Source organism: Seriola aureovittata, chromosome 10 (genome assembly GCF_021018895.1).
Source record: "Seriola aureovittata isolate HTS-2021-v1 ecotype China chromosome 10, ASM2101889v1, whole genome shotgun sequence".
Taxonomy (NCBI): domain Eukaryota; kingdom Metazoa; phylum Chordata; class Actinopteri; order Carangiformes; family Carangidae; genus Seriola; species Seriola aureovittata.
Window position 1 is genome coordinate 18312060 of NC_079373.1, and position 23421 is coordinate 18335480.

The 23421-nt window shown below is 38.9% G+C and overlaps 1 protein-coding gene across 3 annotated transcripts; it reads left to right on the top strand.

Annotated features, from left to right (window-relative positions):
• The first annotated feature begins 2234 nt into the window (after positions 1–2234).
• On the top strand, positions 2235–21728 carry rfx4 (regulatory factor X, 4). Of its 3 annotated transcripts, none has more exons than XM_056386224.1 (18): positions 2235–2563; positions 5029–5115; positions 5320–5380; positions 9049–9172; positions 10677–10738; positions 11096–11309; positions 11782–11859; positions 12006–12169; positions 13466–13566; positions 13691–13749; positions 13858–14002; positions 14337–14431; positions 14931–15048; positions 15956–16075; positions 16806–16964; positions 17067–17232; positions 17316–17454; positions 20324–21728. In XM_056386224.1, the coding sequence occupies exons 1-18, from the start codon at positions 2521–2523 to the stop codon at positions 20594–20596; spliced, it is 2208 nt and encodes a 735-aa protein (XP_056242199.1). In that variant the 5' UTR covers positions 2235–2520; the 3' UTR covers positions 20597–21728. The 3 variants fall into 3 exon arrangements, with proteins under 3 accessions (XP_056242199.1, XP_056242198.1, XP_056242200.1); XM_056386223.1 differs by having other exon boundaries at positions 2240–2563; positions 16803–16964; XM_056386225.1 differs by having other exon boundaries at positions 2241–2563; positions 16803–16964; positions 17106–17232.
• The last annotated feature ends 1693 nt before the right edge of the window (positions 21729–23421 follow it).

Genomic DNA, 23421 nt, shown 5'->3' on the forward strand with positions numbered 1-23421 from the left:
GAATCCACCCCCCACCTCCCCCAAAAAAACGTTATTTTGTTATGAATTCAACCCCAGAAAACCGTGCAAACATGGAAAATAATAATGTGAATTGGAAAGGATTGGGCAATATGGTTAAAATTTTTAGTTGAAATAATAGAAAATACGTTTATTGTTATCAGATATTGTTGTGTTTTGCATTACATGACAGTAAATTCTTCATGTGTAGAACAAAAACTTAAGTAACTTATTTTCTTAGTTTTTTTTTTTTTTTTTTAGGCCTGCAACTAATGATTCTTTTTATTATCATTTAATCTGACAATTATTTTCTTGATTAACTGATTAGTTAATTGGTCTAAAAAAAAAAAAAGTGTCAAAAAGATTGTGAAAAAATGAAATTTCATCAAAAATCAAGAAAGTTTCTCATTTCAGAAGCCGTGTAGAAAGAATTTTGGTATTTCCTTCTTAGGAAATTACTCAAAATGATGAACTCATTAACAGAATCATTGCAATTTAATTATTAATCAATTAATCATTGCTGAAAATCACTATCATAATATTTAATTATCACCTAGTCCATGTTGGACTGATATCCAGATGAAATATTTATACATATTTGCTGCTTGATGTAATAACATCCATTATAAACTGGCTGCTCATTAAAAATAATCAATAGGAGTTTTGTTTGGAGCATTTTTATTTATTTATATATTTATTTACAGCCTGAGAAGCTTTAGGTTTCCCAGTAGAAAGTGGAGGGCCACTCTTTCATGTGATAAGCAGACAGCTGGATGTCACATACAACAATGTTCAGTGGCATCATATAGAAACATACAGAGCAACAGTTTCTTTCATGTCAGTAGGAGGAGAAAGTTGCTTTGACTCGTACGGTTTCCTCTTTTTAAACCGAAGCCTTAATACCACCAACATGTCGTATGTGGCGTAACCATACCCCCCACTCGCACATACACACACGACTCAACTGGGGCCTTTTCACTGGACAAAAGCAGAACACATCCGTTTGTGTGGGGAGAGTGTATGAGAATAGGAAGGGTGGAAGAGGCTCTTGGTGGCTGCACCTGTCCTATTTTATGAGGCTCTAATAAGCAGATAACAGGATGGAAAGAAGAATGTCCACTGAGGGAGATACAGACTCCACCTTCTCCTTATTTGACAGAAATTAATTAGATCCTCCTTTGAGATCACGGCTTTGCACTGGGCACCGTTTAGGCCTTTGAATATTGAGTCATTAAAGTGCTGTTAAATTGTTTTGTTTAACTCTAATAATCTGTAAAGATGGTTTTCTGTTGCTTTGCCCCTTCACTCATCTCAGCAGCTTTCTTCTTCCTGCATGAGTCTGAATGGATGCATCATCCCTGTTTTAACAAGCTATGACCCTGTGCACAGTGTCCCATGGCATGTTGCTGCCACCCTGTCCCACCCGTCCTCCCAGGTGGCTGCGCGGTGTGTGTCAGTGAGTAGCAGCATTGGTGCCCACGCCTGCGCACTGGAAGAGAAAGTCCTCCTTTGCTATCCATGGTGTGGTGAGTAATTCAGCCATAATCCGCCTTTCTCCTCTCCCCTCTTCTTTCCCCTCTCCTCTCCCCCTCTCCTGTGGTTCCATTCATATTCTAATCACAGCTTTCCCTTCTCCAGCTCTCAGGCACTCCATCAGAGCCCTCCCAGCCTCGGGCTTTGCACTTTTACTTCCCCCCCTTTGTGACCGTTCCCTCTTCTCAGAGGCACACCAAAAATAAGGTTGCCACAGCAAAAGAGTGAGCAAAAAGAGGTGAGAACTCCATCAAAAAAATCACACTTATACAGTTTTAGCATGTTTGGATGCGTGTCTGAGCAAATGACTTGTCGTCTCAGTGAAAAAGTTATCGTGAAGATGGTTTAATGGTGGAATGAGGTGATAAACAGATGAAATGTGGCAACAAGTGTCTGTGAGATGTGAAATGGGAGCTAAGATCAGGAGGAAAGTCAGGAGCGGCAGTTGTGTAGGGATGTATGTTTATTTGGAGCTCAGGGGTGTATAAAAACGTATTAAATGCCATAATGGAAGACGGAGAGGCCACAGTGTTAGGACTGCGTAGATCTAAGCCTCTTTTTTTTTTTGGTTGGGAGGGAGCTTTTCTTATTCAAAACAGCCCCACAAAAGACTTCCAGTGAGCCTTGCCACATCCCCATCTGACTTGGGGCCATTCATCAGCCTTCCAAGCCTATCAATGACATGTCCCCATCAGGGCTCCTATAAAATCAGCCCCTTTCCCATGAAACATCAGCAAACATTTTGACGGGTCTGGCTTTCCCCCCGCTGGATTTCTGGAGTCTCTACCCCCCTTTCCTCCCTTATTCCCACCTCCCCCCTCTCCTCCGCCAACACCACCCCTCTCTGGGCGAACCTCAGATCCTCAACATCTCCTGTGACGGGCAGTGGTCACGGAAACACTGAGCAAGACAAGGGGAGAGCGGCCGAGCAGGGGGAAACGTGCACTAAGCCATTTTCTTGGAGGAGCCAGTATTGTTGATGGGAAGAGGATGCATTGCGGGCTGCTGGAGGAGCCTGATATGGATTCCACAGGTCAGTCCTGTTAAACTCTGCTTGTCTGGATGTGTTTAGAAAATCAGCTTCTGTTCAGAAACGTCGTGTGAGTTTCTGCTGCTTCACTTCTGGAAGTCTCAAACTTTCTCCGTAGTTATTCAGAGGAAGTGTCTGGATGCCCAGCTGTTGATTTGAACCCGTTTCTCATTCCTTTTTTTAAATTTTTTTTTGTATAATTGTGAGTGATTTTTGTCACACACATTTATGGCAGGTGCTGTTATGTCGCACAACACACTTGTTCATTGATTTAAGAAAAGTCACAGTAAGCAAGGAATAGTCCTGAAAGCTGCAACATTGACTTTTCAAGTGGTTTCTTGCTGTTTTTTCAGTCTTTTCACTTTAATTGATTTTAAAAATTGTCATGATCATTTGTAGTGGAGGAATAAAAACAAGTGCAGATCATGGTGCACTTTAAAGTATCATGCACCTGCTCTGTTCGGTGTATTTCTCTGTTTTTTGAGTGCAAAACGGGAAAACTAAAGCATTTATCCATGTTCAAACTGAATTTTACTGCAAATTCATCAGTAAAATATTTGTGTATCTTATCTAATTGAGTACTTTATTTAACTTTCAGGAATATTAATGATTAATAACCAATCTGATTAAAGGATTGACAGAAACAAATTATGCAGTGCGTTGTCTTATCTGTTGAGAAGTGGCGCTATTTGTTAAAATTTAAAAAATGCTGGGTTAATGAATTATCATTTAGCCTTGGACAGAAAAAAAAGCACATTTGTAGTATGCTGGTGCAGTGTAGAGTAGTTAGGTCCTGAATGTGTGGTAATAAATGAGTGAACATCCGTTTCACTTGTTGATCAAACTTAATCCAATTATTTAGATCCTCAACTTATCTGTTCCTGTGGCAAATGAAGCTCGAGATCTGAGCCTCTGTGGAGAATTAGCTTCGCTTCAGTGGATTCACTTTTTCATTTCCAGGGTTTGTTTTTCTTCTTTTTTTTTTCTTCTTTTTTTTTAGGTATAGAAAAGCAAATACTGTCAGTAAATGATGAGAGATGTCAGTGACAGCAGTGGTGTTTATTCAAAGTTAATATGCAAATGTTCAAGATATTTTTTTTAATTGTGTAACAGGCAATATGATATGCATGTTAGCCTCAATACTATTAATCAGCAGTAATATAAAGGCTGTCAAACAGACAATTAACAGTGAGCTTCTAATGATTACAATAATAATTAATTTAACATAAAAAGAAAAATCATCTTCCACGTCTGCGTTTGGACGTCTGTGATGATGATGGGACTCTAACTGCAGACCGAGCTTTTTTCTATCAGCACGTGCCGAACATCTCGATGTAGATCCTCATCGAGTGCAAACTTCTAAAACTTTTCAGTATCTGTGACCTCCTCTGAATCCCCCCGTGGGCTGCACCAACAGGTCGTCGTGCCAACAGTCTGTCCTAGCAACAGCTGCTATGGTGACTGTTGTCAGTTCACTTACAGAAAAAAAAAAAGAGATTTGCACAATTTCAAGAAATATTACGTTTAGAGTTTTTAATGTGTTGAACAGGGTTTAGTTTAGCATGTTTACCTTTGTGCTGTATGTACTGCGTAAACGTCTGAGGCAGTTTTGCTGCTCATTTCCATTTTAGGTTACATAATAGTTTTTATTCACCATTTTAATGGAAAATATTCTACTTTTTATTCCATCTCTCTGTTTCGACAGTCACTGGCTGATAAAGAAGTTATAGCTTAGTATCATAGAAAAATAAAATTCAGAAAATGCTTTGATGCATTCAAACAACACAATTTCCTTCTTAATTACTTTTATCAAATACTGAATACTTTTTAGGAAACAAATAAAAGAATTTTAAATGGATTTCCACTCAGTCAGGCAGTTTCTACATGAAAGCTTTGGTGTTTTGCTGCAGCCCGGTCACAGAAAGCACACCAGTCGAGCTATTTCTAAGTAGAAATTAAAACAGCACAATGGCCTCTATTCCACCAGACTGCTTCAGTAATGTGCACAGGCCCTTTTAAGCAAGTGTGTACGCTCGTAGTCTCCTGGGAACAATGCTGGATTCCTGCCGTCTTGGTGAAAACATCTTAAATAGAGCCATGGCTGCTGCGCTGTCCATACAATCGATTGTTGTCAGCTCACCCTGTCACACAAGTGACATTTATAGTGTCCTGTATAGGCAGTGATTTGCTCTGTTTATGTAAATAAGGCTTTGGTGTTCACTTCAGTAAGTGAGTTTTTAAATTGATAGTTTCAGCTTCAGTGGAAATAAAAAAACAAAAAAATACTGGAAAACTGCTTTAAGTGATCTTTTACTCAAATGACAAAGAACGTGTCCACTGTTAAATTCTTAAAATCATATTCTTACCAAATTCATAATTTCATTCACTTCTGTCTAAATAAAAACCGTAAAATTGCTTTTTCTGCGTGGTACTCAGAGGTGATCTGTGGTCCTTTATGTCTTTCTTAGAGAGTTGGATTGAAAGATGCCTCAACGAGAGCGAGAGCAAGCGATACTCCAGTCACACGTCTCTGGGGAACATGTCCAACGATGAACGTAAGCAGGACAAACGCTGTCACACTAAAACTACCGACTTCATTGAGGAATCTTGTAAAATACTGTTGTGTGTTTCCCAGAGCTCACTTGTTAATCTTATAGTCAAGTGTTTAGTACAGTAAATGTCATGTAACCATGTTTGCTCAGCAACAATAAGACTTGTGTCGGTTATATGTAAAATCCTTAATGTGTTGTATGTTACAGATGAAGAAAAAGAAAATAACAGAGCCTCTAAACCACATTCGACACCAGCTACTCTGGAATGGTAAGTTATTAAGAACAAATCTGAATGTTTTTTGCCTTCACTCATCTGTAAAAATTTATTAGATAAAAGTGAGAAAATGTAAAAAAAAAACAAAACACAATTTTATGTCAAACAGCAGGAATGAAAAGCAAATATAGTGAATTAATGTAAAAACAATGTAGTCAATCTTCAAACCAGGCTTTTTAATAAACCATTATTTTACAACATAACAAACAAAATGCTAAAGTTTACAATGAGCCCATTTTATTTTGCTTTTGATAAAATGTTACACACATAACAGGATGTTAGATATCAATGTTGCATTAATTTCAATAGTTTTACATGACACACATAGATGACACCATGAACCAGTCTCTTTACACACTGGTTTCTGATCTTATGTCGGTAAAGGTAAGATTTATATCGTGCCACTGCACCACAAACACAGATGAAAATGATGTCCTGCTTTTAAAATATATATATCTATATATATATATATATATAGATATATATATTTAAATTTTATATGTGTGATGTATTGGACACATTTTGTATTTTAAGTAATAACAGGAAATTTAGAGAAACTTTTGTTTTTCAAACCCGAATTTTGCATCTGATCATTAAAATGTGATCAGATAAGATTTTATGTTTTATTTCACATCCTCTGCATGTATAAAATACAAACCCCACACACACTTCAAGTCTATATGTGCCTGCCTGTTGCAGAGCCCCATGGCAAATGACACCCTACTGAATAGTATTCAAAACACACATGAGCTTAAATGAATATTAATACAGATTTAAGCTGCACTGTGGGAGGCTGAAACTCAGCATGAAGAACATGAGTGGAATCAATGTACCTGTTATTATATATTCTTTTTAAAGAGAGACATTGTAGTCATAAATGTTATTGCAACTGGCCCCTGTAATAATTGTAATACTTTAATTTTAGAAGGATGTTGCGTTAAAGTTAAATGATATCTCTATTTTTACAAACTTAATGTTTTTGAGTTTTTGATTGATTCATTTGGTTTTCATTAAACCAGAAAGAATACACAATTGTATCTGATTGAGAAAACTCAGTAGATTGAGGTTTATAGTTACACCAGAATGATAAAGAATACCCATTAGTAAATTAACCAGTTTTAAAAATACAATTCTTGTTTGGCTGTAATTCAGAGGACAGTTCACAGCTTTGAGGCGACTCTTACAGTAGCCATATACAGTATATTCCATAGGAATAAAGGGTTATTTAAGTGTTATCTAAAGTATATTTAGGAATTTGAAATAAGGTAACAAAAGCTTGGAAAGGTATAGAATGCATTTTTATCAACATTATAAGTGAATGTGTAGCTGGTTGACTTCATGAAGGCCATGACTGAATTTACTGATCAATCTGTTACTCCTTTAAACACTCCCATTCTGTCCTTCAGAGAAGTAACTTAGTTTCCATTGTTGAATGTTGAAGGGGCTACTGGTGTATATAGAGGATGGGCATTAAATTTATTAGAAATAACAGAGACATTGCTCCTCCTACATTAAAAAATATTAGATTATTAGAAAAGGGGTTGTTCCAAACATATCAAAAAATGCAGTTAATATGCTTATTTTTCAAATCTGGTTGCCACATTATAGACATTGATAACCGCAGAACGGTTAGCACTATTTTTTGCCATGTAACGTCTTCCTCACTGTGTTCTCTGCTGTTTGGATTCATTTTAAAAAAGTGCAAATTTTTTCTTAATTTATAAAAAATATCTTTCAATATCTTTAAATAACATATATCCTACAAAATCTATCACCTAAATATCAAGGTGTGCACAAAAATAGGTAAAATCATTCTCAAATAAAAAATATGTGTAGTTAATATGACCTCAGAGGTCAGTGGTACTGATGTGTCCCACAAGGCTCAATTTTGGGTCCGTTTTTATTTTGTTAATTGACCTTTTGTTGTCACTTGTAAGTTGTACACAGATAATGTGATTAATAGCTAGACCAACAAGTGTTTATATTAGCAAACTGTAATGCACATTCAGATGTTTCATTGACAGTAAAGAGGCTTTTAAGCTTCATTGAATGATTTCTTTTGTTGGACCGTGAGGGGGCAGAAGTACTGCAACACAACCCTATAGTATCACAGCACTGATATAATAATAGATTATCAAGTGCTTATAATTATAATATCTATTTTATAGCAAACAAAGAGTAAAACAATTAAACAAGATGAAATAATTTAAAACCATTACAACAAATGCCAAACTTATGGATATCCAGTTTTTCACTGGTTCCAAGCTTTATCAGAACATATAGTTGTGTATCATCCACGTAATGATGAAGATCTATATTATGTCTACGCATACTGCATACCGTCCACAAAATAAAAGGGAACCCAGAATAGACCCCTGGGGGACCCCAAGAAAGAGAGGAGCACGAGAGGAGGCATCTCCAAGCATAACAAAGGAGGCCCTGACAGATAAGATGAACCAATTCAGAGACACATCACTGATGCCAGCAAAGTTTTCCAGACAGCTGATTGTGACTAATGTCTTAGGGAATCTGCCGATAACAGACACAACAAAATGCAATTTAGTGACACTGAAAACTAAAGAAAGCAAAAGTTCTGTTACGGCTCTTATTGGAATCTACAGTACTAGAAACCCTTTCATATATGAGTGATTTTAATCAATTTTAATATCCAAAATATAGTTTAATGGAGATTTAACTAGTGTAATTATTTCAATTCAAATCATGGCAAGTATGATGTGCATCAGAAAAAATATACAGAGGCTTGTACAGAGTTGTAAATCAGCTTTTTTTTTTTTTTTTTTTTTTTTTTTTCCACACACGTTTCTTAGCATGCTTGACACTGTCATGTAGGATGACACTAAAACCAACACAGCCCTCCTTATATGCAGGAAATGAAACAGATACAAATCCAAACATACACACATGATTACTGTAAAGTGTATAATGAAATATGTTGGGAAATTTTACAAAAATGCAGATATGCCTAGAATTTATCAGAATTTGTTCGCTACATCTGTTAGCGAGAAAAGGTCGCTTACTATTATCAGGAAAATTAGCTTTTGAATGGTCTGTTACGCCTGTATTCCCGCAGGAGCAGTTGTTGTAATGTAATTACGAGAATGTATTGATATGTGCTGCTGACTGCTGTGTGTTACTGAATGAGACAGCTTGCTGTTTGGGGCTAACTGTAGTGTTCAATGTCTGCGTAGACGCTTTAATACTCTGTGTGACGTGATGTGATGATGTGATGTTCTGTGAATGTGCAGCCTTGATTCTGCTTTAATGTGCATGAAGCTGCTGTTTTTTAATATTATTCAGTTTTGTGTTTGTGATTGTGGTTCTGCACGTTTGTGTGTTACATTTTATATTTTTCTAAACCACTTACCTTTGATGAAAATTATCCCTAAATCTGGTACATATACATTCTGTTTGATAATGTCCCCTCGTAATTAGATAAAATCCAAAAGTTTACATTGTATAATTTCATCACATCATTTTATTTAATTGCACTGCACCTTCTGCTGATATTTACACAGTAAATTCCCTCACCATTTTTATTGGTTGGTATTCTATGTATCTTTCAATTCATCTCATTTATATTAATGCTGTATTAACATGTACTTTATTTTTTGGATACTGATGAATCTCATTGTCATTCACAGGCTAGAGGAGAATTATGAGATAGCCGAAGGTGTGTGTATCCCCCGAAGTGCCCTCTACATGCATTACCTAGACTTCAGTGAGAAGCATGACACACAGCCTGTGAACGCAGCCAGCTTTGGAAAGGTAAGATTCAAAACTTCAGCGGAGATGACAGTTCAACGGTCTGATAACTCGTCATTCCCGCCTGCATCCAGTTTAACTCACAACCATCTTGAAATGTCTTCAAACTACATGAAAGTCATTAACTCGCTAACTCGGAAAAATATTTTTTATATTAATGATTGTGAGGTGCAGTTGATCGGTTCCTTAAAAGCAAAGTGACACCCCAAGATCAATGGTGAAGATTTTTCTCAGCTTTTCAGGGTTTGATGTACATTTATGGATGCACTGCAAGTTTCAAGTAAACAAAATGTCTCAGCAGAAGAGGATACAAAACAACAGTCGGATGTGATAGCCCCTATGAAAGCAATAATCTCATCCACTCCATCAGCCATAAGCATTAGTCTGACCATTTCATGCCTGGGTTGGTTTTGTGCTGCAGTTCTGGCCGCTGTGTTGAAGTAATATCGACTGCAGCTCAGTGTGAAGCAAAGCTCTGCGGCCGCTCACTGAACACATAATCTAGAGCCAAAGGAGATGTGCTTTCGTCTGTTCCCACAACCCCAAGAAGTTCCTCAGCCTTCCTACCCCCAGCCATCCCCTGTACCCTGGACTCAGGCCCCAACCCCCAACCCCCAGGCCCACCCCCGCCCCTTCGCAGCTCCTGTCGGAAGATATTGAAAAAGAGAAGGGGCCTGGATTAATGTGTAATTAAAGGAAATTTGGAAGGGTGAGATGTTGCGGAATGTTAGATCAGTGGCTGGAGCAGTGTGGGGTGTCCTTTAGGAAGGCTTCATTGATTCAGGACAAAAAAACGAGAGAGGGCCCGGACTGCCTCCCTGTCTGCTCATTTATCAAGCGGGGCCTGACAGAAACTTCACAGCTTGGCCTCTTTTTTCATCCCACACAATGGAGAGCTACACTGTTTGCTAAAGTTTCTGCACCAGGAGCTGGACTAAGGAGCCAATCTCTTTGGACAAAAACAGAGGAAAGGAAGAAGGAGGGAGTGGAGTAGAGAAAGAGAGTGAGAAGGATAGAGGATGGGTGGGTGGATGGATGGGGGGAGACTGTTGATATAGAAAAAAAAAAAGTAATACCCCTGGATGTCATAAATGGATGACTCTCAAAGCTTTTATTTTCCTCACAGACCTCCCTGTGGACACAGCTAGACAAACTTTATTAAACACTTTCTCATACACAAGTACAGTATTTCTGTGAAGTAATGTATATTGTTTTACTGTGGATTAGATTCTAACTAAAGTATAATTTTCTACTATACAATATTTTCTTCCACTGAGTTAAATAGAAACATGTCGTCTATATTTTATAAAGATCTTATTTGACTCCATGTGTCAATTTTTCCCATCTCCTTTTTCTCTTTTTTTTTTTCTCTTTTTTTTTTTTGTAAATTACTGTCGGCTGAATGGCTGAGATGAATTTGATATAACTCCAAAAACAAACAAAAAAAGTTCAACCTCTTTCTGAGTAGTTCCAGCACACTGAGAAACTTTTCTCTCCCAATGAACAGATCATACGGCAACAGTTTCCAGCGTTAACTACCAGACGACTGGGGACAAGAGGGCAGTCGAAGTAAGTTGTTAAGTTGGTTTCGAACACACTTGTCCATGTATCCACTAAAAAACAGCAACAAAAAACAAAAAAAAACAAAAGTCACAAATTTACTCAAATCTCCATTAACTCAACTGGATACAAAGCATATTCATCTCAGTTGATATTTGCAAAGATTTGAAACTGGGGCATACATATAGGTTTTTGAAATATTAGTTGTTTTTTTGGGGGGAAAGCGTTTCACATGATGAAACAGTCGTACACTGTATATTTACATAAGGTCTGGCTAACATTTTCTTTTCTTTCACAGTTTTTGATAGTAATACGACTTGTACTTGATGAGGGAAGAATAAACTATGCACCGTCTGTTCTCCTCAGATACCACTACTACGGCATAGCGGTGAAGGAGACCTCTCAGTATTATGACGTGATGTACTCCAAAAAGGGAGCGGCGTGGGTGAACGAGACGGGGAAGAAAGAGGTCACCAAGCAGACAGTGGCGTATTCACCGCGCTCCAAACTGGGGACGCTCCTGCCAGAGTTTCCAAATGTCAAAGACCTAAATTTGCCCGCCAGCCTGCCAGAAGAGAGGGTAAACAGGAGTTTTAAAAGTCCATCCTTACAGCCCCCCTCCCCATCCCTGTCATCCCATCTCTCCCTGCCATCTCACCATCTCTGCGCCCCCTCTGGCTCTTTTATCTGGATTTTCACTGGGTTTGCGTTTAGAGAAGGACCCTGAGGATTTATATGCTGGCTCCTCACTAACTCTTAATCTTTTGGGGGAGATAATAAGATCTAGCGATGGACAAAGGACAGGCACTAGCTGTCCGGCTTTTAAAGAGGGGCCATGATTTTAAATGGTTTGTGTTTTTGCTGATCTCTAAAGCTTGTTTTATATTACTCTGCTCCAGCCTAGACCTGTTACATGTATTTATTGGTTCACATGCTTTGTTCAAGATTTATTTTCTTGTTTTCGTACTACTGTTTTTTAGTTTCCCCAAAAGAGAAAAAAAGCCATTTAAGTTTGTGATGCAATTAGATTAATACTCTGTTGTTGCCCACAGGTGTCAACCTTCATCATGATGTACAGAACGCACTGTCAGAGGATACTGGACACTGTTATTCGAGCCAACTTTGATGAGGCAAGCCGTCTCATATTTTAAACCTTTTTTGTTTAAAGTCAAATTCTTGATTGTATGTAACTAATAGCTTTGCTTTATATAAAAGGTTAAACTTTTATCTCCTAATGTAATGACTGAACATCATGGCTTGTCTGCGGTGTCTGCAGGTCCAAAGCTTCCTGCTGCACTTCTGGCAGGGGATGCCGCCCCACATGCTCCCTGTCCTCGGCTCCCCCACGGTGGTGAACATAGTCGGTGTTTGTGACTCCATCCTCTACAAGGCCATCTCTGGGGTGCTGATGCCCACCGTCCTGCAAGCACTGCCTGATAGGTGAGTCGTGCTGTAACCCTCACTTTTACTATGAATGAAAAACTGGACATGAGGTACAATACCAGTCAAACGTTTTAGAACATTTCCCAGTCACTGAAATCTACATAGAGGTTTGTTTCAGTGTGTTAGATAATAGATATAAAAATTTTTTTTAAAAATCATAGAATCTTAAATCCTAAATTTAATCTTCATTTTTGACTCATCCAGCAGCCAAATACATTTGTGATGTTCTTTCTAGAATGAAAATCATATATTGTTCAGAAAGTTTGTCCCAACACTGTTGCTGAAGTTCCCACAAATGTGTTGCACATACACTTACCTTCTGTCCAGTTCATCTAAAACCAGCTCCATGGGTTTTAAGTCTGGAGACTGTGCTGATCTTCATCATGTGAAGCCACTGTCTCGTTCTTTTCTTCTAATGTCATGGGTCATTATCTTGCTGTAGGGTGAACCCCTGACCAGCCAATCCGTCTTCCTTTGTTACTGGCTTTTTTTCTCCCCATTCTGATAGCAATATACAGCACTACTTCCTGCACTACAGTATTGTCCTAAGAGTGACACAGTTTGTTCCATCACTGCCTTTGCACAGACAGAGGGTTTCAGCAGAAGTGTTTTTGGTTGAACTTTTTTTTTTTCCTTGGGCAGTTTATCACGGACCTTTGTACCATTTGAGGTTATTCACTGGATTTAAAATTTCAATGAAAACTAAACTAAGACTAAACCTGCAGTGTGAATTAAAGCTGCTGCTAACAGACACGTCTCACCGCATTTATTGCATTATACTTCTATATAGGTAGTGTATTATTGTGTAGAATGAATTTCTATAAATCTGCAAATGATCTGTAAACACTTTCAACTTGTAGCTACTGATTGGATGTCTGGAAATCAATCACACAAACTCAGTTAATTGTTGAAATGATTTTTCAAAAACATCATGTGAGGATTTGTTCTTTTTTCTTCTGTCACATATGAAAGAAACTTAACTCAAGGTCCGCTTACTGGCTTTTTCTGTAGCTTTTCCCCACATCTCATTCTTCCTCTGGGACTGGGAACTGAGTTTGAATATTTATATATCGGTTGGTCAAAAGAATAAATTTGAAGATTGTAATGGGCATTTTTCTGGGCATCATTTTGTGACATTTCACAGACCAAACAAATAATTGAATGAACAAAACGGATAGTTTAAGAGGATAATCTAGTTTAAGCAGATAAATCTATAATGAAATCCGTAATTAGATTAAATTATTACTGTTTTGGAGGTATTTATTGTGTTTCTGTTTTCCTTCATTTTCACAGTTTGACTCAGGTTATTCGAAAATTTGCCAAACAGCTTGATGAGTGGCTTAAAATAGCACTTCACGACCTTCCTGAAAACCTGAGGAATATCAAATTTGAATGTAAGTATGAAGTACACATGTTTATGTCTGAAAAAAATACAGATTCCGTATTTTTATTTTCAAACAGGACATGTAAATGATGATTCACAGGAATAACCACATTCTTTTCCTATTTTCTTTCCAGTATCGAGGAGATTTTCTCAGATTCTAAAGCGGCAAACATCATTAAATCATCTGTGTCAGGTGCGTATCATGGTCCGAATGTTTTTCTAATAAAATTCATATGAACAAGCACAGCTGATAAGGGATATGGGTATGCTTGTGTAATATTGTTGATATATCTGTCCCCAGGCGTCACGGACTGTGATAAACAGTGCAGACATCACCTTTCAAATGCTGGAGGACTGGAGGAATGTGGACTTGAACAGCATCACCAAGCAGACACTTTACACCATGGAGGACTCACAAGAGGAGCACAGGCAGCTTATTATCCACTGTAAGTCCGTGCAGTTACACTGACTCCACTCTAACACACCCAGCCACACAGAGAATTACACTTTACTTCCACACAAACAACACACCGAGGGACAATCATTCCCACGACCAGCAGAGTCAAAGCATTAATGATGGAGACCAAAAGGTTAAGTAAGTTCACACTCCTCTGAAACACCCTGTGGAGCATCTCCAATCATCAGTCCTGACGGGATCAGAGGTCACAGATACGTAGAAGATGTGGCATAAAGATGCCATTTGCATCCAAATCTTGGTGTTTTCTCAGTCTCCAGTGATGTTAGTTCCCATCTTACCTGACCTTCTGGCTCCTGTCACAGTGTATCAGGAGTTTGACCGTCTACTGGAGGAGCAGTCCCCAATCGAGGCGTACATCGAGTGGCTGGACTCAATGGTGGACCGCTGTGTTGTCAAGGTCAGACAGAAAATACTCCTATCCCCTCATTTAGAAGAACAGCTGTTTAAACATGGTCTGACTCGCACATTTTTGCATAAAACATTTGTCTGAAGGTGAAGTTGCACAAGTGAAGTTTAAATGTTGCCCATGTATTTGCACAGCAGATCATTTTGCCCTTAAAAAGACACCTGTGGCTGAAAGCCACTCGTCTCTGCATGTCTTTCTTCCACAGAGGCACTTACGCTGCAATCCTCCCAGTTAATGATGTCTTCAAGCTTCCCATTTGCGTCCATTATGGCCAGATATGGGCTTGTAAAATTTGGTCGCCCTGGCAACGTCTTGGACTGCCCAGACAATAGTTCAATAGGAAGGCGTGTCCCTGGGGGCAAATTAAATAGTTGACTTGTTGACATGTTTTTCGTTCCTGAGGGTTAAGCCCCAATACGCACCCAGGGGTTAATTCTACCCCGGCATCCCAACCCTTCCCCCTCTTTTCTCATGGTAATGTTCTCTCTAGGTGGCAGGGAAGAGGCCCGGGTGCCTGAAGAAGGTGGCCCAACAGTTCCTGCTGATGTGGTCGTGTTTCGGTACCAGAGTCATCCGGGATATGACCCTCCACAGCGCGCCCAGTTTTGGTGAGCTGCTAATGCTTTGTCATCATTCCTTCATGCAACAGACAGGAAATACACAACGTTGACAGAGTGTATATAGAATAGTTAGTTATGTCATCTATTATTCCAAAGTCATCTCATGTTTAGGTCTGGTGTTTGTAGGTTCCCAAAACTGGTTTAAACTTCCAGAAATGATCTATATTTGTCTTCAGTACTACCAAATAAACGTTTCCAGATTCCTGTGATTCTCAAATGAGGAGAGAGGAGGAACAAGTAAAATGGCTGTTGTTGCAGTAAGTGCAGAGCTGTGAAAATGAAAGAAAAGAAAATGGCTTCTCTTTCCTGTACTTGTGTCCTTTGGCCCTGTCTGTGAATATCAAAGACACAGCTGGTTGCAGTGTTTTGATAAAGCAGGTCTCTGTGCACAAACAGCTAATTAACAAAAGCCGCCCCTCCCCTCTCCCGATGTGTTTGCCTGTCTTTTCCATTTTATGACCGGTCAGTATTACACCCCGCTCCCCTGAATAGCCACAAGTGTTTATTATGCGCATGGCGGCGGCAGCGACCCGTACAATGACACAATTGTGACGCTCCCTCACATGCCACGGTCTCGTCTTCCGTGTGACCCCAGGGTCAGCTGACATATTTCTGGCACTGAGTCGGTACACGGAAACAAGTGCACTCACTTTTTCTTTTTTCTTTTTTTTTTTTAAATAACAGCAGCCGTCCTGTCAGTCTGCAGGATGTGATGTCATCAAATAGATGCTTTTACAAACGCCTCAGTCTTAATGCTAATCTTTCCCTAAACATGCATAGGCATCTTTTTTTCTGTCACCATGTCATGAAGTCACTTTTAACACAATTAATTACATATAATTTTATATGTTTTTGGTCCAAACAACACTTATTCCTCCCGTGTGTTTGTGTGCAGGGTCCTTCCATCTGATCCATCTCATGTTTGATGATTATGTGCTTTACCTGCTGGAGTCCCTGCACTGCCAGGAGAGGGCCAACGACCTCATGAGGGCCATGAAGGGCGAAGGCAGCACAGGTGAGAATGCTACCTGCAGGTCTAATCAATAACCAGTGACAGTACGTCATAGTTTGTCAAGAAGTTCACGTCATGTTTCAGGCACAAATCCCAAACACTGTGGTTCCAACTGCTGCTTTTCTCTGTTTGTGATAATTAACTTTAAAGCTTTTGGATGTTTTTTTTCACTATTTCTTTTACATTTTTTGCGTCACACAGTAATCAATTAATCAAGAAAATTAAATGATTACTGAAAAATCAGAAGACCATTCAGTAATGGAAATAATCATAAGTTGTTAATTTCCTCCATATACAGGTATGTCTATTTGTGCTCCTGAAAAAATACAATATAAAGTACAAAAGTCGACTCACTTTACAGCTTGAAAAGTCAAATTACTGAGAGAATTTACTGACAGAATTTTGGGGCCTAAATTCAGGCTTCACTGGCCAGAAACTGCAGAAACCCTGGTCTTTTTTGTGTTGTGTTGTAGTTTCCTCTCTGAAATCCATTTTAGCATTGTAGCTTACACACTGAGAATGCACTGAGAAATTGTGAACTGTACCTATATCCAGACCTTTCTGTAATAGATATATTATAGTAAATAAATAAAACCTGCAATAATAAACATTATGATGAGAACTTGTTTGTATTTAGTACAAATTAGCATTTTATGATTTTTTTAAAACACCAAACATGGCTTCTCTCCCTTCCACTGTCTAATGGTCTGTTGCCTCCCCACACCTTCAGCAGAGAGAGAGGAGGAATTCACGCTGACAGAAACCACTGCCACCTCCCCGTCACCAGGATCCTACTCTCCCGCTCGGTCAGTCCACTCTGTGGGCGTTTCCGCGGCCAGCTCCCCAACAGCTGCCGTGTCCCCCGAGTACACCGGAGTCACTGCCACCACAGGTGAGACAGGCCTCACCGTCACACAGGGTTTAACAGGTTTCACTGCACATAGTTTCTCTGCGCCAAAACATTTGTCTCTGTGTTTATATATGTGTCTACCAGGCGCTGTTCAGTCATATACCTGGTCCCTTACATACACAGTGACAACAGCAGGCGGCTCCGCTCCAGAGGCCGGACAGCAGCTGTCCTGTATGAGGAGCAGCGCTCCAGTCCCTCCTCCGTCCTCCACACACCGGATGCCAGTCTACACCCACAGAGAGGAGCATGGGTAATTATGATTTTTATGATCTGATTAATTTTCATTTGAATTTAGTTGAATAATTTTTTAATGAATTCTTTACTGCACTCCAGGTATACTGGTAGTTACAACTATGGCAGCTACGCCAACCAGCATCCTCACTCCATCCAGAGCCAGTACCCGAGTCTGGCCCATGAGCCGGCGATCCCAGCCCCCCTCCACTACTCCGCCTACCACCGCTCGTCTGCACAGGTCAGTCTCAGTCATGCAGAAGATGGATTCAGTGGCATTTTAAAGAATGGAAATCAGTTCATGAATTTGCTCAGTGAATTGAAATCTTCATCACAATCTATGTAAACATAACTTTTTAAATGTAAATCACAAATTTACAAACTGAAAGAAACATACAGATAACATACAGGATATATAAAGGACATGTTTTATATGTTCCTCTTTGATACTAAGAAAAGAAATAAAACCCTTGACACAACATTAGTTAGATGCAAAGATTAAAAAAGTTCTTTAAGCAACAGTTTTGGACAGACTGAATTTAGACTTTTATAAATAGTGGTGTAAAAACTACTTACATTATTTAACTTAAGTAAAACTAACAATACCACTCTATGAATATACTCCAAATTACTTCCGAAAGTCCTCAAAAAATTACATCATTAAGCACACACAAGTATTATTGGCTAAATTAACTTAAACATTCAAAAGTAAAAACGTTCATTATGCAAAATGGCCTCTTTCAGATTATTATGTTATTATATATGTTTTATTATTGGATTATTATTATTGATTAACTTTGATATGAGCTTCATTTTAATGTTGCAGCCAGTCGAGCTAATTTTAGCTACTTTACATAGTGTTGGGTGGTTTTATAAGCTAATATATTTTCTAAGTAAAAAATATTAATCTACAAAGTAACTGTAATTGGTTAAATGTATGGAGTCACTTTCCACTAACAAGAGCAGTTTACAGTGAAAGCTACAGATGATGCTGATGTCCATAGAGAGGGATGAAACACAGTGTCACATTATTCACTTAACACAAGAATGTGTGGATATGATGTTTTCAATAATGCGTGTCAATATGTGTGTGTGACTAAGCTGTAACTAATGAGTAAACTGTATGCAGCCACAATACAGAGCTGTGTGCAAATGGGCTCCATTGCAAGAAGTAGAAAACAAAGTAGCCTATGTGCATAAATATAACTTGATATAGATGTGAAGATACAGTATGTCTTGCAGAAATCTTGCAGTGCTCCTTCTTTGCACATTAGCAGCTCTTATAAGGTGATTTTTGGATGAGAATATCATCAGACTGGCCTCTCAAGCTCTGAACTGTCCTGTAAAGGCACAAGATATACTCTTGAGAAAGGAGTTGATGAGATGGAGTCACTGATGTTACAGCTAATGTAGCGACTGGTGTGAGTTTACTCTTTTAATGGTAATTTCCTGTCAAGGGCCCTCCAACCTCCGCTGCCTTTATAGTGGGAGGAGATCAGAGGGGCCTCAGCGCTCACAGTGTTTCTAACAGTCCCAGAATCACCCTTTCCACACAGCGGAAGCAGACAGTGAAAGGTGGCTCAGCCAGGGCCAAGAGGGGCCCTGCTCTGTTACTCCTCTTTCCAGCTCTCAATAGTCTCTTCATCTGTTTGAGCCAGTAGCCACAGAGCAGGGCAAGGGGGCATTTATTAAAATATTGTTATTCAATGGTCTCTTTTCTGCTTGTGAACAAGAGGCGGCTGAGCTGTCTGTTCTGCTCTCTGACCTGCACTGACTGTCTTTTTCCATGTCGTGATCCCTCATAATGGAATCGACTGTCATGTTTATATTTAGTGAGAAAAGGGAAAAGGGTCCTACTTCCACTTTTTTTTAAGCCCGTCTGAGCTTAAATCGGGCACAATGCCTGAGCTTTGTCCGTGTGAGAGGTTGGAGATTGAGCTGAAACGAACAGACAACTTTGTCGGATCACCATCTGTTCAATTTATTTTTATCAACAGGCAGATTTCATCAGGCCTGTTTGTGGCCAGTCACCATAGGCGACAAAAAAAACCCACTGGAAAACCTCTTTTACAGCTTATGTCTAATTTTCTTAAGTGGCTTAATTTTTCTATTTTGACCAGTCTGGTACAACTTGTGAAGCAATTTCCCCTGACAGGAAATTACCATTGGCAGGGTCAGTTCACACCCAATGCCACATGGTTAACACAGCATCAATATGATAACAGCAGGGCTGTAGCTACCTCTGAGGACACCAAGGTCATGTCCTCTGTAAATGTTCTGGGAATTTGGGGGTTTCAGCAACTCGAGTTTATATACTACAGTTAAGACGAGTTAATGAATAAACAATTCAGTAATTTTGCGCCAGTTTATTACTGGACATCATGTAAACGTTCATTAAAGAAATAGTTCAGCATTTTGCCAAATGTGATTATTTGCTAGATTAGAGTTACAGCCTGCAGCCAGTTGGTGTAGCTTAGCACAAGAGACTGGAAAGACGGGTAAGCAACTTGCCTGGCTCTGTCTGGAAATACAAATCCACCGAACAGTACCACTAAAACTAATTAACATGTTATGTCTTGTTTGTTTAATTTGCTCAAAAACCAAAGTGACAATGACAATAACAATTTGGAGGTAATATGCTAAAACTATTTCTTCTTTCTGTGACAGAGCCAAGCTAGCTGTTTCCCTCTGTCTCCAGTCTTTGTGCTAAGCTAAGATGAATTACCTGGCTACTGGCTTTAATAATAAGTTAATAGTTTGAATTGCTTTTCAAACAAAATGCAAAACGTTTCCACCTGGTTCCACCTTCTCAAATGTGCTGAATTGATGCTTTTCTTGGTCTTATTAAACTGAACGTCTTTGGGTTTTTAGATGGTTTGTTAGACAAAGTAAGACATCCAAATACATCATTCTAGGCTTTGGGAAATTATAATGGGCATTTTTTCATCTTCTGACAATTAATGATTAATCGAGACAATAATCAGCAGATGAATTGGTAAATAACTATAAAGTAACTGGTAGTTGCAGCTCTGATCTTTTCACTGTATATATTATGCTTCTCTCAGAAGATGCCTTTACTGCATCACTAACTTCTCTCCACTTCTCTACAGTACCAGCTCAACGGCCAGATGTCTCGGATGGAGCCTTGCTTGATGGGCAGCACTCCTCGGCTGCACCCCGCACCTGTCGCCCCCCGGTGGCCAGATGTGTCACCGGCTAACAGCTGTTACACCAGCCCACCTATGCATTCATCCCGCTATGCCACCTCTGGGGACATGTACTCTCCCCTGGGACCACGCAGGAACTCAGAGTACGAACACTCACAGCATTTCCCCGGCTTTGCCTACATCAATGGAGAGGCCACCACAGGCTGGGCGAAATAGCCTTTAAACAATGATTTGGAAAGCCATGTACAAGCTCCAGGCCTGCCAAACCGGTGGATGCAAAGTCTTTGAACACTTCCAATCAAGTACATCAAATAAGGAGGAGCAGAGAGTGGAGAGTACCAATGCAAGGTAATAGCAATCATGGTATGGACGTACTGACAATTTAAAAAGACGTCAATCACACTGACGACTGCGGTGTAATTTGTTAAAAAAAAGAATTCTTCAACAATTGATGGAAGAAAAAATATGAAATCATACAGATTGTCAAAACCTGCAGCAAAATCATTTGAAGAGTGCAATGCTGCTGCCAAGCTGTGCCTTTGTTTTTAGGAATGTACACCTCTGCCAGAGTTTCCCTCGTCAGTCTCACAAGTCAGCGCACACATCATCCCACCAACCGTCAGTCAGTAATGTCTGTGTCTGATGGATCAGTGTGTTGCGAGCGGTTACGGACACCAGTACAATCTCAGTGACACCACTGTCACCTCTAGTAGCTCAGCACTGTGCAGCATCCTGGCATGAGCTCGCTGCAGCCGATAAACCTCAGTCTGCTGCAGGATGATAATGAACTGCACTGCCTTAAACTTCTCCTGGGACACCAGTTACACACAGTGGCACAAAGCCAAAACATCATAAGTGACAGATATAAAGTCATGAAAGACCTTGATCTGTGTGTTGAGGTGTCTTTATCTTGGATAGTGTGTTTTTTAACGATTGAATGCTGTGACTCAAACAACTGTGCGAGTATATTCTGTCCCAAGCTTCTGCTGTTTTCCTGTGACAACATATATATATATAGTATGTATTTTCTGTAACTTTGTAACATGGTGTATCCTTTATTTTCTATGTTACAATTGGTACTTTGTTCTCTGTTTTGTATGGTTAGTAAAGGACGCATTAACCTAGGGTTGTGTGTTTTATAATGCACTCAAAGCTACTGAGGACCTATTACCCTATGGGTATTTATAAAAAGGGAAAATATCAAAGTGTACAGTAACATGAAGTCTAGTCACTTTTCTGTAAATAAAAGCACTGGAAACCGTTTGTGGTGACTGTTAAACTATCACAGTTGAAACTGATGTGTATGTGGGGAAAAATGTTGCCACATAAATAATTTCACAATCTAAAACATGAGTCATCTTTGTCAAATTATCTTCTTTCTCTATTCTCAGTATTCTGTTCTCTATTTCTTTATACTGTCTTTGGAAACATGCACAAAATGATGCACAGAAGTGTCCAAATGTTAACCAAATGGTCAACGCATTAGTGGATCTTTTTAATAATCATAATTAGTGTCGACCCTGGAACAAAGTCTTGAATTACATTGATCCTTTAAGTACTGCTCTGTTTATACTTTCTATGCTTGAATATAATCTGTTAAATGTTTTTGACTATAACTTCTGACATGTGTTGACCTATGAAAATAGATCATTTAATTTGAGCCATCACTCAGAGTCCTAAAATACATTTTGATGTTGAAAAGGAAAAACATTTTCTGAAGTCCCCTGAGCTGAGTTTTATTTCTCTCTCCATGCACCCCAGTGACAACACAGTGGGGGGTTGTGCCAGTAGCACAGATGCCACACTGCAGAAAGAATTACATTTCAATAGAGAGAATGTCCTGCTGTGCCGGGGTCATTGTACCTCAGTCCCATAACCTTTGACCCCTGACCCCTGCCAAGGTTTGTATTTATTGGAACATAGATCCTCTGTGTTATGTCTCTCTGAAATCCTGCACAAGTGAGACTTTGAATGCAGAAAACTTGTTTACAGCCAAAAAAAAAAAAGGCCACCTTCATTGGGATTTAATTACCTGACCTGAGTGTCAATATCAATATCCGCTGAGGATTTAAGAGGAAGATTGGTGAGTGTGGGTGTGCACGAGGACGACACTGTCAGCTGTGAGAAAAGTGCTGCCAGACAAGTAGGTTTCATCTCTGACATCGTGTGCTTTAAAATGCTATCAAATAAATGCACAGCATATTGATTTAGTATAAGTGTATTTATTCTGTTTGATTTTTTTTAAGTAAGAAATGATTACAATTAGATTAGATTACAATTGATCTAATTCTGGATTTCACAATTTTTAATGTTTTTAAACTCAGAGTTTATATTTTTATATAATGTATCATTTGTATCTGCAGCCTGCAGCAACAATTATTAGCAGAAATACAGATACATTCACACTCACACTTAACACTTAAGTCTCCAATTCACTGTGAATGTCAACAACTGATGTTCAAACCCAGGAGTGTGAGGCAGCTTCAGCAAACATATCATGATCTCACTTAATGATATGGTGTCAAAGTGACATTGATTCACCAAAGTAAGTAACTAAGAAGATTTTTTTTCCTCAGAGTAATATAAGTTGTTACAGCAAGTCTGAGTCTGTATGAAACTGCCCAGCTATATTTTTATGTTTTTTTTTTTCTTTTTCCAAAGATCCTGATGGACTTTCCAAACATCTGCTGCATCACTGCCTCACTCACTGTCATATAAAATACATTCTTATATTTTAAAAATTCAACAAAACAATAAGACATTTAAGATGAATTTTAGTATGAAGTAGCATTTTTTTCTCATCCAAATTACTGCAAGTAACTGCTGAGATTGTTTATTAAAGAATTGCTTTTGAACATTCTGTATAAGATTAACTGGCTTTTAAATTGCTCCATTTTCATATTACATAACATGAGCCTTGATTCTCATATTCATGTGTTAATTTATATATTTCCTCCACATCCCGACTTGTGTCTACTTTTCTTGCTTTAAATGATTAACTAATAAATTTGACTGGTGTGCATGTTTATTTGTTTATGTAC

What these genes read in the sequence shown, in the direction of transcription:
- rfx4 (XM_056386223.1), top strand. Translation starts at nt 2,521, where the DNA reads ATGCATTGCGGGCTGCTGGAGGAGCCTGATATGGATTCCACAG. An exon ending in TGGACCGCTGTGTTGTCAAG is followed by an intron (nt 14,432 to 14,930) that starts GTCAGACAGAAA and finishes TGTTCTCTCTAG; the next exon opens with GTGGCAGGGAAGAGGCCCGG. An exon ending in ACCACCGCTCGTCTGCACAG is followed by an intron (nt 17,455 to 20,323) that starts GTCAGTCTCAGT and finishes ACTTCTCTACAG; the next exon opens with TACCAGCTCAACGGCCAGAT.